At 38.4% G+C, this 16,394-nt stretch overlaps 1 protein-coding gene across 2 annotated transcripts in view; it reads left to right on the top strand.

The window, feature by feature from the left end:
• SHTN1 (shootin 1) overlaps positions 1–16,394 on the top strand; it is a 121,791-nt gene that overhangs the window by 52,669 nt on the left and 52,728 nt on the right. For both annotated transcript variants that reach the window (XM_010388887.1, XM_010388890.2), the window contains exons 6-9: positions 1,682–1,779; positions 4,504–4,585; positions 8,357–8,451; positions 12,787–12,933. In XM_010388887.1, coding sequence (XP_010387189.1) covers positions 1,682–1,779; positions 4,504–4,585; positions 8,357–8,451; positions 12,787–12,933 — 422 coding nt within the window. The remainder of the gene's footprint in view (positions 1–1,681; positions 1,780–4,503; positions 4,586–8,356; positions 8,452–12,786; positions 12,934–16,394) is intronic.

Raw genomic sequence — 16,394 nt, 5'->3', positions numbered from 1 at the left:
TGTGCCGTTGCACTTCAGCCTGGGCAACAGAGTGAGACTCCATCTCCAAAACACAACAACAAAAAAACAAAACTGATGTCTGAGTCCTACCCTATCCAAAATTTTGCTACACCATAGGCCAATTAAATCCGAATTTTGGATGGGGTAGGACCCAGGCGTCAGTATTTTGAAAGCTTCCCACATCATTTATTTAAATCTCCAAATCACCATAGGGTATATAACAATTGTGCTTTATGAGTTACTTTCTTGTTTGGAATTAGGCACTTTTGAAAGTGTTGTCTCAATGGAAACAGCCAGTTATACTATAACCTTAAGGATATGTACCATGTGTCAAGATATTTTTGTTAAATGAAAGAAAGAATAAAAATATATTTAGCCAACACCCCTTTTTGTTGGTTAACAGGTAGTGTTGTAAGGCAAGATCATATGATACATCTATTAAATTCTCATTCATTTTATTCATACACATGTTTATTTAAAGATGTAGGAAAGCAGTTCTGGCTCAATAACTACTGGAACGTTTTAATTTAGTATACAGGTCAAAAGCAATATTCATTTATTTGTTTGGTAGATAAAATTTCGACTCGAAGTACAAAGAAGAAAGGATGTTACAGACACCATCTTTATCTGACTCTTCAACCTCTCAAGCTAAGACAAAATAGAATTCATGTTGGTAGGGAGGGAGAGGAATTTTAAAGGAGTTCCCTTTGTTCATCATTCTCCTTTCTGTTCGAGCTTGAACAATTTGGTTTCATGTTCTTCTTTCTGGATTAGCCAGCCAATGGAGAAAGTGATTTAGAAATAAGTCTCTGATAACTTCTTCAAGCTGAGTTTATGTAAAGAGTTTGATTTAATTTACAAATAACCACATAACATGTTTCTTATTGCACTTGGAAAACAGTAAGAAATTAAAGGCAGTAAAAACCTAAGTGGCAAAACAGTAGGCCGGAATATAAATTTGAGTAGTCTGTGCTAATGTATGTGTATTTTCAAACATTTGAGTGATGGAAGTAACTTTAACACCAGAAGATTTTGCTCTTACAGTTGATAATATTCTCACTCTAGTAACACATTTTTCATTGAATCCTAATAATAAAACTATGTAATAAATTTAAAAACAAAACAGCCATGACTCTAGAGAGAAAATTACGAGAATTAACCCTTCTTTCAAATGGTTATATTTTGAATCAGTTCAAATAATGTCTAAGGACTATACATTGGCAACAAGTCAGGATCTTTTACTTTTAATCAAAATATGCAAATTATTAACTGCCCAATTGTTTGTTTATATTGTTTTGTAATAAGAGCCCGTGGCATTATGAAATAAAAAAGAAATAAATACTACACCTTAATTTGTTTTGCTGAAAACTTAAAAAAATCTTACTTCCAAAATGCCAGATAGTTTTCTAGAATGTGGTTTTGATAGAATGCAAAGAAAACATGATCTGGTACATTTAATGTAGTGAGGTTGCCTGATATAAAATTGTTAATATCCATGGCTATATGGGGGAGGGGCCACGCAAATGAGATTCTCATTGTCCTTTGGTTCATTTCCTTTTAATTGTTAAATAATCTTGACCATAAGCTGCACACGGACTGGCATTTTCAATTCTTTTGACCAGACTGATGTCTTCTTTTAAAAATAAGTTAATATATATTTTTTTTTTCTTTAAAAATGCAGAACTTCGAGATCAAATTGTATCTGTTCAGGAGGAGAAGAAGATATTAGCCATTGAGCTGGAAAATCTCAAGAGCAAACTTGTAGAAGTAATTGAAGAAGTATGTATCTCAGGCCTGAAAGGCAAGGGCTTTAGCATTTTCAAGGTGTTTGGGGATTTGCTAAGTTAAGAACTTAGTATTATAAGCCAATTTTTAACATGAGAACCATGTACCAATTTTAATCTTCTCTCCTCAATTTCAGACATAGAAAAAGGTAGAGGAAATAAGATCATGAAGATTCATGTACCCGCTACCTGGCTTAATAAATAAAACTCTGAAATAGCATGGACATGTTTCCTATTGTTCCCCCAGGTTTTGCTATGTAAGGCAAATAGTAGCTACTATTTCAAGTCATATATTTTAATGCCCCGCTGGTAGAGAAAGAAAAGTGTGTTTTGCTTTTCCAGTGAATGACTGGTTCAGTTGGGAAGGACTGTCCCTCAGTGCTGCTCCAACACAGGCATTTATGATAGGTGGTAGGATGCATTCAAGTGGTTGCTTGCAGAATCTTTCTTTTCTGGTGTTTTGTTTTGTTTGAGACAAGACCTAACTCTATCGCACTCAGGCTGGAGTGCAGTGGTACGATCACAGCTCACTGCAGCCTCAACCTCCCAGGCTCAAATGATCCTCCTGCCTCAGCCTCCCAGATAGCTGAGACTACAGGCAGGCGTCACCACGCCTGCCTAATTTTTAAAATGTTTTTATAGAGATGTCGGTTCCTGTATTTCCCAGGCTTACCTTGAACTCCTGGACTTGAATGATCTTCCCATCTTGGCCTCCCAAAGTGCTGGGAACACAAATGCAAGCCGCTGCACCTGGCCTCTTTTTCCTTTTGAACTGTCTTTAAGAACAAGACCTCTACAATTGCCTTTTATTTGCATGAGGCTTCAAGGATTTGCCTTCACAGTGTTGATTCTTGATTTAATTTGTATCAGTGGTTCTTAGATTCTGTAGCCCACCGCATCCCAACTGATGTGCTACTGCACCTTGATAAAGTGGCTTATGAGCATGGCAACGTATTGATCCTGTCAGTGAGCAGCCTCATCCAGTTACCTCAGTTCGCATACACATACTGTCATTTTCTTGGAAGCCATGATGTAAAAACGGTTGGGAAGCAGTGTCCGCCAACTTCCCAGTCTGAGCTCCTTTTATTATTGTGGCAAAACATTGTAATGAATGGGAAGAAGGATGATGATATTTTGGAAAGGGCCTTACTGTTAGACAGTGTGTACCAGTTACTAATTTAAACCAAAACCAAAAATAAAGCCTACACTAAAAGAACCAGTTCATAGATTATCTGGAGGTGCTGATGGATTCAGAGCCACTTTCAGGACCATTATCTTTGTTTCTTGGTGTGCTCTGTTCCTCAGTTGTGATTATTTACTGATGATTCTCTCCCTTCCCACTTAGAGGTGTTATTGGAAGACAGTTCAACAATTATTTTTATTATGACTGTTTCAGACATCTGAAAAGGCATAATGAACAAAATAATGGGGCTAAGTTCAGTGGCTCACGCCTGTAATCCCAGCACTTTGGGAGGCCAAGGCAGGAGGATCACTTGAGCCCGGGAGTTGGAGACCAGCAAGACCTCGTCTCTCAAAAATATTTTTAAAAATATTAGCCAGGCATGGTGGCATGTGCCTGTAGTCCCAGCTACTCAGAGGGCTGACGTGGGAGGATTGCCTGAGCCCAGGAGTTCGAGGCTGCAATGATTGTATTACCACCCTCCAGCCTGAGTGACAGAGTGAGACCCTGTGTCTAAAAAAAATTATTTTTAATGAACATCCATATACCTGCTACCTAACTTAATTCACAGAATATTAGCACAGTGATGAAAGCCCTGGTATAACTCTTTCTAGTTGCATAATCCTTGCTTCCTGCCCAGTTTCCCTTAACAGCCATTATTCTGAACTTGGTGTTTATCATGTCAGTGAATATATTTACATGTTCACTACAATACATAGTATTTTGAGTGTTTTTAAATTTTATGAACATGCCTGCTTTCTAAATTCAATATAATGTATTTGAGATTTATCTTCTACCTTGTTACATGTAGCTTTTCTTTATGTTCTTTAAAAAAAAAAAAAAACTTTTCTGTAGTATTCTCTTTTCATTTATAGACATCAACAGTTATTTCAGAAATTTAAATTTTTGTGGGAGTATTTATATTTATTTTATTTAAGCCAAGAGTCATGAAAGTTCAAAGTTTTCCTTTATTTTAAAAGTTCATGTTTGTCTTCAGTCAAAAGTAATCAACATTAAAAATGAATACCAAAATTGAGTATCAGATCTTGACTAAATGATTCTTGTATTTTCTGGGTGATCTTTAGTTGGATTTTTGCATTAAAAATACGAATCATGGCTGGGTATGGTGGCTCACGCCTGCAATCCCAGCACTTCGGGAGGCTGAAGCAAGAGGATTGCTTGAGCCCAGGAGTTCGAGACCAGCCTAGGCAACATAAGAGACCCCATCTCTATATTCTTTTTTTTTTTTTTTACTTTTAAAAAGATATGTATCATTTACATTGGATGGCTAGCATACTGTCATGTTTAGGGGCCAATGCCAACTGGAATATATCAATAAGTTCTGTACCAGGTACACATCCTAACTTAAATAGCTATCCTTGAAGCTTTAATAAAAAGTCTTAACACATTGAAACCAATTTCTGCTTTAAATTGTAACTTCATGTTGAAAGTTGAACAGCAATTGAGTATCACACATTGCCATATGTCCTGTTTTACAATTTTTGGTGTTTTCTCCCCTCAAAAATCTCACATTTTTAGGTAAATAAAGTTAAACAAGAAAAGGCTGTTTTAAATTCAGAAGTTCTTGAACAGAGAAAAGTCTTAGAAAAATGCAATAGAGGTAAGTCTGTCCAATCTTTTTTTCTGAAATGCATATGCAGTTTGTTCTGTTTGCATATATTGTGTGTCATTTTACTTCTATGCCTAAGTATGATTGTAAATAAAATCTCTTATATTGTGTTTTTCTAGCAGTGTGTCTCTCCCATTCCTATTATTTTATTACCCAACTTAGAGTCTGGGAACATCTAAAAGTGATTTCACTTGAGGAACAAGGAACCCACTCATTTTGAAACCTCTTAACAGAAATACTATTTCTGTCTTACATATATCCAGGGATCATGGCCTTTTTAGCTATCCCCTCAGCATTTGTATATTTGGTAGGTTATTTAGTAAATCTCAATCCAGAAGAGGTTAGACCATCTACATAAAACATGTAACATTATGTGATGAAATTGTAAATTAAGAGGGTGTGGAAAATAGGACAAAGGAAAGTGAGAGTTAGATTGATATACAAAGTGCATACTTGTTCTGAGGTCTTGCAGATTTCCTGCCTGTCTGTTTGAAATCTGGCTCTGCGCTGTCTGGCAGTCAGTGCAATAAGAGATTGATTATCAGTTAAATGAATCACATGAAAACGAACCTAATGATCAGGAAAAGGAGACCTGGTCTCCTGGTGAGAGGGAAATGTCTCCAGTGGTTATATCCAGAGAAAATTTCGTGTACTTTGGTCAACAGTGACTTTATCCACCTAGTTATAAAATGCAGCATCAACTCTCATGAGGGCTGTTTCATGTGTCTCCCAGTTTAAAACAAGGAAATGATGCCAAAGTGTGGTTCTGCAAAAGTAGTTCTGGGAAGTGGTAGGAAGAACTTAATATACTTTCTGTTCTCTCTTTTTCCCTCAGCCACTCTCTTTCCTTGTTTAGAAGCTGCAACACTAACAGGAAGCCTTTGCGACCCAGGGCCTTCCCTATTGTTGGTGGTGGTAGCCGTCAATCTTTTTATCATTAATCAACTGGGATTTTTTTAATAAATAAAGGGCCTTGTAGTTAAATGTGGCCAATATGCTGGATTGTAACATTTCTTCAAGTCTTTCTGTATTTAAAGATACAAATGGTGTAGAATTTTCAGTCTTGATTCACTGTGTTAGGAAAAGGGTTCTGCAAGGGTTAATCATATAGGTCTTGCCTTCAGAGAGCCCTCTGTCTAGAAAGAGAGAAAAATTATGTAAATACATACCTGACTAGGACCAACCTGATTTTTTTCAGATTCCAAGTCAGAAGGGCCAGGACACGTGAAAATTCCCGTTTTATTATAGTGTTCTAGACGTAGAAAAGAGAGTCAGTTATCTTGCCAGGGCTTCAGATAGTCACAGTGTTCTTTGTTTTCTTCATGAAATTTCTTTTTTAAATATGCTTGAAAATCATTTAGCTCTCAGGGACCTATAATTCACGCCAAAAATCACCACTCATATTGCTCTGCTTACTAGTCTTTCATCTGAGGAGGCTGTAGATTTACAGAGTACAGAGTTTGGAATTCTATGTCATTACACAGCCAACCAGTCCTTAGTCAGTTAGTATTGAAGTGCCCTGGCGGAACAGTGTGTGAAGGCAGCTGTTAAGAGAGCCTTTTGAAAGATTGTGTTGGTATGACTCAGCTCAGGGTGGAGGTGCCTCACCAGAAGTGGATGGACAGTGTGCTGTCTGCCTAGCTTGTGCCTAATATCTAATGGCGTCATCATTCCCTCTGTCCTGTCATTATCACTGACAAAATAAGCCACTGAATGTTGAAAATAGCAAAGAATTTATGTTACTTTTATTTGACAGGACCTTCTTTTTGAAGCTTTCTGTCTTGCAGTAACTCTTTGGTACAAAGCTCTGATTCTTTGGGTCTGAATAGATCTAAGGCTGTTTGTTTCTCTCCTTTGTAAATAAGGAGAACACTTAAAAATAACTTAAATGTCCAGGCGCTGTGGCTCACACCTGTAATCCCAGCAGTTTGGGAGGCTGAGGCGAGTGGATTACTTGAGATCAGGAGTTTGAGACCAGCCTGACCAACATGGTAAAACCTCGTCTCTACTAAAATACAAAAATTAGCTGGATGTGGTGGCAGGCACCTGTCTGTAACCCCAGCTACTCGGGAGGCTGAGGCAGGAGAATCGCTTGAACCTAGGAGGCGGAGGTTGCAGTGAACCGAGATTGCACCATTGCACTCCAGCCTGGGCGACAGACGTAGCAAGACTTCGTCTCTCAAAAATAAATAAGTAAATAAATAATTAAATAAATAAATAATACATATTCTATATATAAATTATTTTATATATAAATATATATAATATATAAAAATATTTACATTTTTATACTTTTACATTTATACATTTATTTGCATTTAATATTATATATTATATATTTTAAAATATATATCTTCAGTTAATATACTTTCTTTGGTGGAAAATTTAGATTCATGTAAGAAAAGGAAAAAATCTCAACTTTTGCAATTCAGAGATAAGCACTAATAACATTTTAGTGTATATTCTTCCAATCTTAAACAAATCTATATATATACACGTTGAATTTTGTGTTAAATATGTTTATTATATATATATATAAGACAGAGGAAATACCAGTAAAAGAATTCTCTCTATACTTGCTGGTACCTTGTAAACCCATGAACATCCCTCTCTGCTCATACCTCTCCCTTGAATTTTTATTATTTCCTTTCTTTTATTTGTAGTTTTGCCAAATATGTATGTATCCCTAAACAGCATTGTTTAATTTTGCATATTTTTGAACTCTATATAAATGGAATCATTTTTCCTATAACCTTCTGCAACTTTTTGTGTTTGTGAGATTCACGCATGTGGATAGGCATAGCTGTAGTATGTTTGTTTTCGCTGCTGTATACTATTCCATTAGGTAACTACACTAAAATTATTTTAAGTAGTATCCTGTTGGTAGACTTTGGGCTGTTTCCAGATTTCTGCTATTCTGAGTCATGTTGTTATAAAAATTGTTAGACATGTCATCTGATGCACATGTCCAAGAGTTTCTCTGAGACATATGCCAAATGTAAAATTTTACCTTCAATTTTTTTTTCACTGCGTACCAAATTGTATAAGATCTATCAGTTTACAGTCCTATTAACAATATATGTGTTCCCATGGTTTTTTGTCCTCTCCAAATTTAATAAAACCATGCTTTAAAATTTTTACCAGTAGCCTCTTGGACGGGTGTAAGAAGTGTTTTTACTCTTCATTTGCCTGATTCCTAATGAAGATGAGCATCTTTCCACATGTTTATTGGCCTTTTGTATATTTTCTATTCTGTGAAATGGCTGTTGATGTGCTTTATCTGTGGCTTTTAAAGAACAAAAATGAATTCATTTTCCACTAATTTTTGCAATCTGTTTTTAAAAATACATCACAGATGTCTTTCCATTTACTAAGTATGCTTCTACAATATAATTTTGATGGCAGAATAATACTTCTTGTATCACAATTTACTGCTCCTTCAGTGTTAGAGCATTATGTCCTTTCACTTTTATCAGCAGTGAGGTGGAGAGCATCCTTGCAACCAAATGTCTGTATATGCACAATCTTAGCATATGCATTCCTAGAAGTGGGATTATTCAAAGTGTATGTGTAGTTTTAGATTTTTGATTCACATTGCCAAGTTGCTCTCCAAAAAGGTTTTATCAATTTATATGCCAACCAGGAATGCATGAGGGTACCTGGATGCTGGTATGAAGAATCTTTTCAACACTGTTTTTCATCCATATTCCTGATTATTTGTGTGACTTATTGTCTGGGTTTTTTTTCCTTTATCTTCTTAAGTGTCTATGTTAGCTGTAGAAGAGTATGAGGAGATGCAAGTAAACCTGGAGCTGGAGAAGGACCTTCGAAAGAAAGCGGAGTCATTTGCACAAGAGGTGGGTATCTTGTAAAAACTTTTTTTTTCCCTTGAGACAGAGTCTCGCTCTGTTGCCAGGCTGGAGTGCAGTGGCACAATCTTGGTTCACTGCAACCTCCAACTCCCTGATTCAAGCGATTCTTCTACCTCAGCCTCCCGAGTAGCTGGGATTACAGGCACTCGCCACCATGCCCAGCTAATTTTTGTACTTTTAGTAGAGATGGGGTTTTACCATGTTGGCCAGGATGGTCTTGATCTTTTGACCTCGTGATCCGCTCGCCTCGGCCTCCCAAAGTACTGGGAGATTACAGGCATGAGCCACTGTGCCCAGTAGTAAAAACCTTTTTAATTTTGTTTTGTAAGGGACCTTATCATACTCTGATATGCAGATGACATATCAGACAAATTCTTGAGGTTGAGTAAGAACTCACCAGTTTGAATTAAGGATCTGCTGGTTTAGGGAGGCAGATAACAGAATAGTATCAAGTTCATTGTCAAAAGATCTGGGCTCAAATTTTGGCCATGTCAATTACTAGTTGTATGACCTCTGAGCAATTCTTCAGCCTCTCAGGGCTTCACTTTTACCATCTGTTAAATGGACAGTAATACAGACCTGACCAAGTGGATTTTAATGGCAAAATTTTTCAAAAGTGTTGTGTTAACTAAATGCCATGTGAGGGAAAGGAATTGCATTTGGTGATATCCATGGCTTGTGATGGAAAGTCTAGCTTGGGTACAGGATGCCTGTACATTTCAAGTAGGCTTAAATTCTTGGATGTATCTCCATATACCATCTCAGATAACAGTATTATGGTATCAGTATTTCTCTTCAGCCATTGTGCAGTGCTGTCATTATGCCAGGCGATTCTTCCACTGACTGTGGAACACTGCCATGTAGTATATTCATTTTCATTATCTCAGCCTTTCACCAGCCTACTGATCTTCCTCTCATGTTAGAGATCAGCTTTGAGCATCTCTTGTTCCGGCTTACCTATTGACATGCAGTCATTGGGTCTTCCATGGCCCTGGGGCTAGCGTCCAGGGGCATGAGGAGTTCACCAGTCGGCTAAACTCAAAAACTGGTCTGCAATGGGATCTCCATCCTGTAGGTGTAGTTTGAATTTATGTGCATACTGTGGGTTGAAGGGAAATAGCTCAGGAAATGTAAAACAGTCCTAGGTAAAGGTATCCAAGGCATAGAAGGAAGACAAAGCATGGCATTATGGGAATGTCATTTGAAAATCTGATTATGGTTTTGTGGGGCTCTTTCTGTGCTTGAGCATAGCTGTGCTAGCAATGAACTCTACCAAAGGTTTGGGCCAAGTAGATCTGACTTGAAATATTATGATTCATTTTATTCAGAGAATTTAATGAAAGGTGAGTAAATATTTTTCTCTTATTACTTGGAAGAAAGGAAAAAGAATTGAAGTTTGTCAGAGCCCTCTGGAAAACGTTGCAGCAATATAAATAATGCAATGAAATAAAACAGTGGAGGAGGTGGGGAAGCAGGGATAATGTGAAGATACCTTTATTGCAAAACTGGAAAGGTTGGCTGATTTTGACCTGAATAGCAGGGTCTCGTTTCAAGACATTTTCAGTTTTCCATCTGTTGTTTGCACAATGATGTTAGAATACAAAGCAGCTCAAAGAAAAACTTGAAGGCCATGTAGTAGCAGAGAAGACAGATGGAAGATGCAAGGTTGCAGTAAGAGGACAAAAATGAATGATTGACTCTGCCGTTCACCTGGTCTTCAGTCTTAGTGGTTGGTGGAAACAATGATGCTGACATGTTAACCCAGAATGAGGAGGTAGAAGTTTGAGGAGAGAAAGGAAGCAAGAGCAATGGTACTTACGTTATTGGCAGCATAAATATTTGCAGTGGTACTCAACAATTTTACAATATCTAGTTTCAATCTACACAATAGTGAGAAGAAAACTTTTTAAAAAAATAGCACTAGATTGGAACTAGTATATTTTCCTTTTTACATAGTTTCCACATTCTCAGGTTTTCAACAGATAAGTACAAAGACACAAAACTTAGTTTAACAACAGAGTCCCCATTCTTTTGCATTTTACTTACCACTTAAGGCATGCAGCAAACATCTTACTGTGCCAGACACTATGCTGAATTTGGGAATCCAGTGGTGAAGAAAGCAAATATGAGCCCTGCCCTCTTGGAGCTTATAGTCTAGAGCCCTAGAAATCAATTTTTAAGGTTAATTTACTTTATATTTTTAGCTAAAAAGGAATATGTGTGCCTTGCACAAAGATACAAATATTTTCTAAATGTATAAAATAAAAATTGAAAGTTACCCCCCACTCTTAATTCCCACTAGTTTATTTAGAAAACAAAGCCAAAAACATAACCCCCCCAACAAGAAAACTATCAGTTGTCTTCATAACTATATTAAATTTTAAAATTTATTCAACATAATTAAATTTTTTGGCCAGGAATGGTGGCTCACATCTGTAATCCCAGCACTTTGGGAGACCGAGGCGGGGGGCGTCATTTGAGGCCAGGAGTTCGAGACCAACCTGGCCTACATAGTGAAACCCCATCTCTACTAAAAATACAAAAATTAGCCAGGCGTGGTGGCAGGCACCTGTAGTCCCAGCTACTCGGGAGACTGAGGCACGAGAATCACTTGTACCTGGGAGGCGGAGGTTGTAGTGAGCTGAGATTGTGCCACTGTACTCCAGCCTGGGCAACAGAGCGAGACTCCATCTCAAAAAAAAAAGAAAAAAAATTACTGTCATCATAATGGTCACCCAAAACAATTCATTTTAATTAAATCACTGGTCTGAAGTTTAAGATACTGTAATGAAATATTGATTACTCTTTCTTAGAATGCTAAAGCTGCGTCTTACCCTTCTCCAGCCAAGCATACATGCACATACTCTCCTTCACTGCAATCTCTATACCTCTCACTCTCACACAAATGGAAGAAGAATGTGGGTTTCATGTATATACAATTATTTATTTACCTGTTTGACTTTGTAATGTGCTTTAATTCTGCAGAGGAACCCTGTCGTAGTTTCATGGGCTTTTCATAAATCCCTGCACAGGCAAAGAAGGAAAGCTTCTGACCTTTTTTTCCTCTCTCACAGGAAGACATACTGGGAAGAAAATGTTAGTGTTTTAGTATAGTATATTCGTGACTTGACTTCGATTTGGAAATCGTTACTGATCAAGAGCTTAAGGATTGTATAAATCATTAAAGCTGTGGTCTTGCCACATGGAGGTTGATGGAAAATATTTTTGTCCTGAGTTTTATTTGCTGACTTTTTCTGTTACATGGTGGGTGAAGTTGTTGAACAAACTAACATGAGTGCTGTAGCAAATCATTTTACAGTTCAGAGCTTTCAGTTAAGTTCCAGTGTAAATTTCGTAATGCTGTTAAAACTCTGAAAAGGTGAAGCTCTGCTATAAAATTGGTAGGCCAGATTTCAGAGTTTAAGAGAAACATTTCATACTTGGAATCACTCACTGGCCAAATTGGGTAGGGTGTTAAGGAAAAGAAATAACAGGTGAATAGAAATTAATGTTATTTTCAATCATGTAAAGTTGTGAAGATTTGATAAATAACATATATAAATTGCTTAATAAAGTGCTCAATGAAAGTATACTGTCTCCCTTCTCCCCTTTACCCTTCTACTGTTAACTACTTTTATCACTGGGGAGAAACTAATTAGTTTAAAACAAAACATTAGATCTAGTAAATAGTAGAGGAACTTAGCCAGATGGTTAAGAGCTTGGGCATGTAAATCAGATATGGGTTTAAATCCTGGTCTTGTCACTTACATGTGTTCTTGGGAAAGTCGCCTAACTTCTTTGAGCCTCAGTTACCTTATCAGTAAAATTAGATGATAGTAGTGTCTACTTGATAGTGTTGTTTTAAGGATTATAAGATATAACGAATGTAAAATGATTCCCACCATGTCTATCACATAGTGTTTAGTAAATGTTACCTCTTCATAGTAGAAGCACTTTAATAGGATTGGTGTAAGGATTAAAATAACACATATAAAATATTTAGTGGAGTACACAAGGTAAGTTTTTGAGAAATATGAGCTACTGCTATTAATATTAGTGTATTTTAAAGCAATAATAAAATATTAAAAACTGAAGAGTAAGACCAGCTTATTGTATAAATATCTTGTTGGGGCGGGAGTAAAGATATTAAAGATTATATAAAAGGAATCATAGCAATCACTGCCTCTGAAACTTGTACAAGTCAGAATTTGCCTTTACTGTCTTAATAAAAATTCCATGTACTTTACTTTTGCTGAAGTTACAGTTGAGGAGATATGTGAGATTGAATGATATATACATTCTTGTAACAAACTTTTGCAGATGTTCATTGAGCAAAACAAGCTAAAGAGGCAAAGCCACCTTCTGCTGCAGAACTCCGTCCCTGATCAGCAGCTTTTGAAAGCTTTAGATGAAAATGCAAAACTCACCCAGCTCCTTGAAGAAGAGAGAATTCAGCATCAACAAAAGGTAACCCCTTTTCTTCTGGAGTTTTAGGTACACACACGCGTACATGCATATACACATATATTTAAGATGAAGGGTGCCTGTAGAGTCAGTCCAGTCATTTACTGTTTCATATTTTGCCTTAGTTACTAAGTCCTTCCAACCACCTTTTAGAAAAAAATAACTAAATGAATTTAATGTTGTGAAACTGAAATTTGTAACACACTGTTGTACACTTTATAATACTCTTTAAACTGTCCAAAGAGTCGGAAGAAGCAAGGGAAAGAGATATAACTCAGGCAGAGCTTGGATAATGCAAAGTCTGGAAATTTGATTTTTGGAAACGTATTTTTTGGAGACTGCACACACTAAGAGGCTCTATTCATCTCAGAGCACTTGTTGGAGGGCATAGGTTTTATTCGGAGAAAATGAAAGTCCATATTAGGAGTAATTGTTTGCTTAGAGAAAATTTCTGATTTTGTAAACTTGCACAAATGTGTATGTTTAAAGACTTCCTAAGTGGTTATTTCAATTTGATGAGGGGAGCTATTCCAGCTGACATAGTGTACCTCTGTGTGCCAAGAAGAAAGAATAGTCATTGTGGTAGGTGAGAGGAGAATGTGGGAGAAGAGAAGCAAAGAAGTGGAACAAAGACTTTCAAATTAAAGAGACCACTTAAGAAAAATTACATCAATGTTTATACTACTTATAATGTACCTCATTTGGGAAGGAAAGGCTGTTAGCTGCTACTTGTTATCACCTGTCAAAGCCTCTGTGGCAACAGTATTGACATTTAATTCTTGGAAGTTCTGAAGTTTTTACAAAGTTGGTGGTGAGGTAGAGTTGATTTGTTTTGCCTCACTAAGAAATGTTCGTATTTGGTGGCTGGTAAGATGGCCGAATAGGAACAGCTCCGGTCTGCAGCTCCCAGTGAGATCAACGCAGAAGGGAGGTGATTTCTGCATTGGGTACCTGGTTCATCTCATTGGGACTGGTTAGACAGTGGGTGCATCTCATGGAGGGCGAGCCGAAGCAGGGCGGGGTGTCACCTCACCTGGGAAGTGCAGGGGATTGGGGAACTCCCTCCCCTAGCCAAGAGAAGCCATGAGGGACTGTGCTGTGAGGAATGGTGCACTCCAGCCCAGATACTACGCTTTTCCCACGGCCTTTGCAAGCCTTGTAGACCAGGAGATTCCCTTGGGTGTCTGTGCCACCAGGGCCCTGGGATTCAAGCACAAAACTGGGTGGCCATTTGGGCAGACACCAAACTAGGTGCAGGAGTGTTTTTCATACCCCAGTGGCACCTAGAACGCCAGCAACACAGAACTGTTCACTCCCCTGGAAAGGGGCAGAAGCCAGGGAGCTAAGTGGTCTAGCTCAGCAGATCCCACCCCCACAGAGCCCAGCAAACCAAGATCCACTGGCTTGAAATTCTCGCTGCCAGCACAGCAGTCTGACGTCAACCTGGTACACTTGAGCTTGGTAGGAGGTGGGGTGTCTGCCATTACTGAGGCTTGAGTAGGCTGTTTTCCCCTCACAGGGTAAACAAAGCCACCAGGAAGTTCGGACTGGGCGGAGCCCACTGCAGCTCTGCCAAGCTGCTGTAGCTAGATTACCTCTTTAGATCCCTCCTCTCTGGGCAGGGCATCTCTGAAAGAGAGGCAGCAGCCCCAGTCAGGGGCTTATAGATAAAACTGCCATCTGCCTGGGACAGAGCACCTGGGGGAAGAGGCAGCTGTGGGCGCACCTTCAGCAGACTTAAACGTTCCTGCCTGCCGGCTCTGAATAGAGCAGCAGATTTCCCAGCACAGTGCTTGAGCTCTGCTAAGGGACAGATTGCCTCCTCAAGTGGATCCCTTACCCCAGTGCCTGACTGGGAGACACCTCCCAGCAGGGATCTACAGTCCCCTCATACAGGAGAACTCCAGATGACATCTGGCGGGTGGCCCTGTGGGATGAAGCTTCCAGAGGAAGGAACAGGCAGAAATATTTGCTGTTTTGCAGCTTCCACTGATGATACCCAGGCAAACAGGGTTGGGAGTGGACCTCCAGCAAACTCCAGCAGACCTGCAGTAGAGGGACTTGACTGCTAGAAGGAAAACTAACAAACAGAAAGGAATACATCAACATCAACAAAAGGGCATCCACGCAAAAACCCCATCCAGAGGTTACCAACATCAAAGACCAAAGGTAGATAATCCAGAAAGATGAGGAAAAACTAGTGCAAAAAGGCTGAAAATTCCAAAAACCAGAATGCCTCTTGTCCTCCAAAAAATCACAACTCCTAGCCAGCAAGGGAACAAAAGTGGATGGAGAATGAGTTTGACAAATTGACAGAAGTAGGCTTCAGAAGGTGGGTGATAACAAACTCCTCCAAGTTAAAGGAGCATGTTCTAACCCAATGCAAGGAAGCCAAGAACCTTGATAAAAAGTTAGAGAAATTGCTAACTAGAATAACCAGTTTAGAGAAGAACAAAAATGACCTGATGGAGCTGAAAAACACAGCAGGAGAACTTGGTGAAGCATATGCAAGTATCAATAGCCAAATTGATCAAGTGAAAGACAGGATATCAGAGATTGAAGATCAACTTAATGAAATAAAGCATGAAGACAAGATTATTGAAAAAAAGACTGAAAAGGAATGAACAAAGCCTCCAAGAAAGGTAGGACTATGTGAAAAGACCAAACCTATGTTTGATTGGTGTACCGGAGAGTGATGGGGAGAATGGAACCAAGTTGGAAAACACTCTTTAGGATATTATCCAGGAGAACTTCCCCACCCAGCAAGACAGGCCAACATTCAAATTCAGGAAACACAGAGAACACCACAAAGATACTCCTCGAGAAGAGCAGCCCCAAGACACATAATCGCCAGATTCATCAAGGTTGAAATGAAGGAAAAAATGTTAAGGGCAGCCAGAAAGAAAGGTTGGGTTACTCACAAAGGGAAGCCCGTCAGACTAACAATGGATCTCTCTGCAGAAACCCTACAAGCCAGAAGAGAGTGGGGGCCAATATTCAACATTCTTAAAGACAAGAATTCTCAACCCAGAATTTCATATCTAGCCAAATTAAGCTTCATAAGCAAAGGAGAAATAAAATCCTTTACAGACAAACAAATGCTGAGAGATTTTGTCACCACCAGGCCTGCCTTACAAGAGCTCCTGAAGGAAGCACTAAACATGGAAAGGAAAAACTGGTACCAGCTGCTGCAAAAACATACCAAATTGTAAAGATCAACGACACTGAAGAAACTGCATAAACTAATGGCAAAATAACCAGCTAGCATCATAATGACAGGATCAAATTCACACATAACAATATTAACCTTAAATGTAAATGGGATAAATGCCCCCAATTAAAAGACACAGACTGACAAATTGGATAAAGAATCAAGATCCATTGGTGTGCTGTATTCAGGAGACCCATCTCACGTGTAAAGACACATAGGCTTAAAATAAAGGGATGGAGGAATATTTACCAAG

Source organism: Rhinopithecus roxellana, chromosome 11 (assembly GCF_007565055.1).
Source record: "Rhinopithecus roxellana isolate Shanxi Qingling chromosome 11, ASM756505v1, whole genome shotgun sequence".
Taxonomy (NCBI): Eukaryota; Metazoa; Chordata; class Mammalia; order Primates; family Cercopithecidae; genus Rhinopithecus; species Rhinopithecus roxellana.
This window is presented reverse-complemented; position numbering and strand designations above follow the sequence as displayed.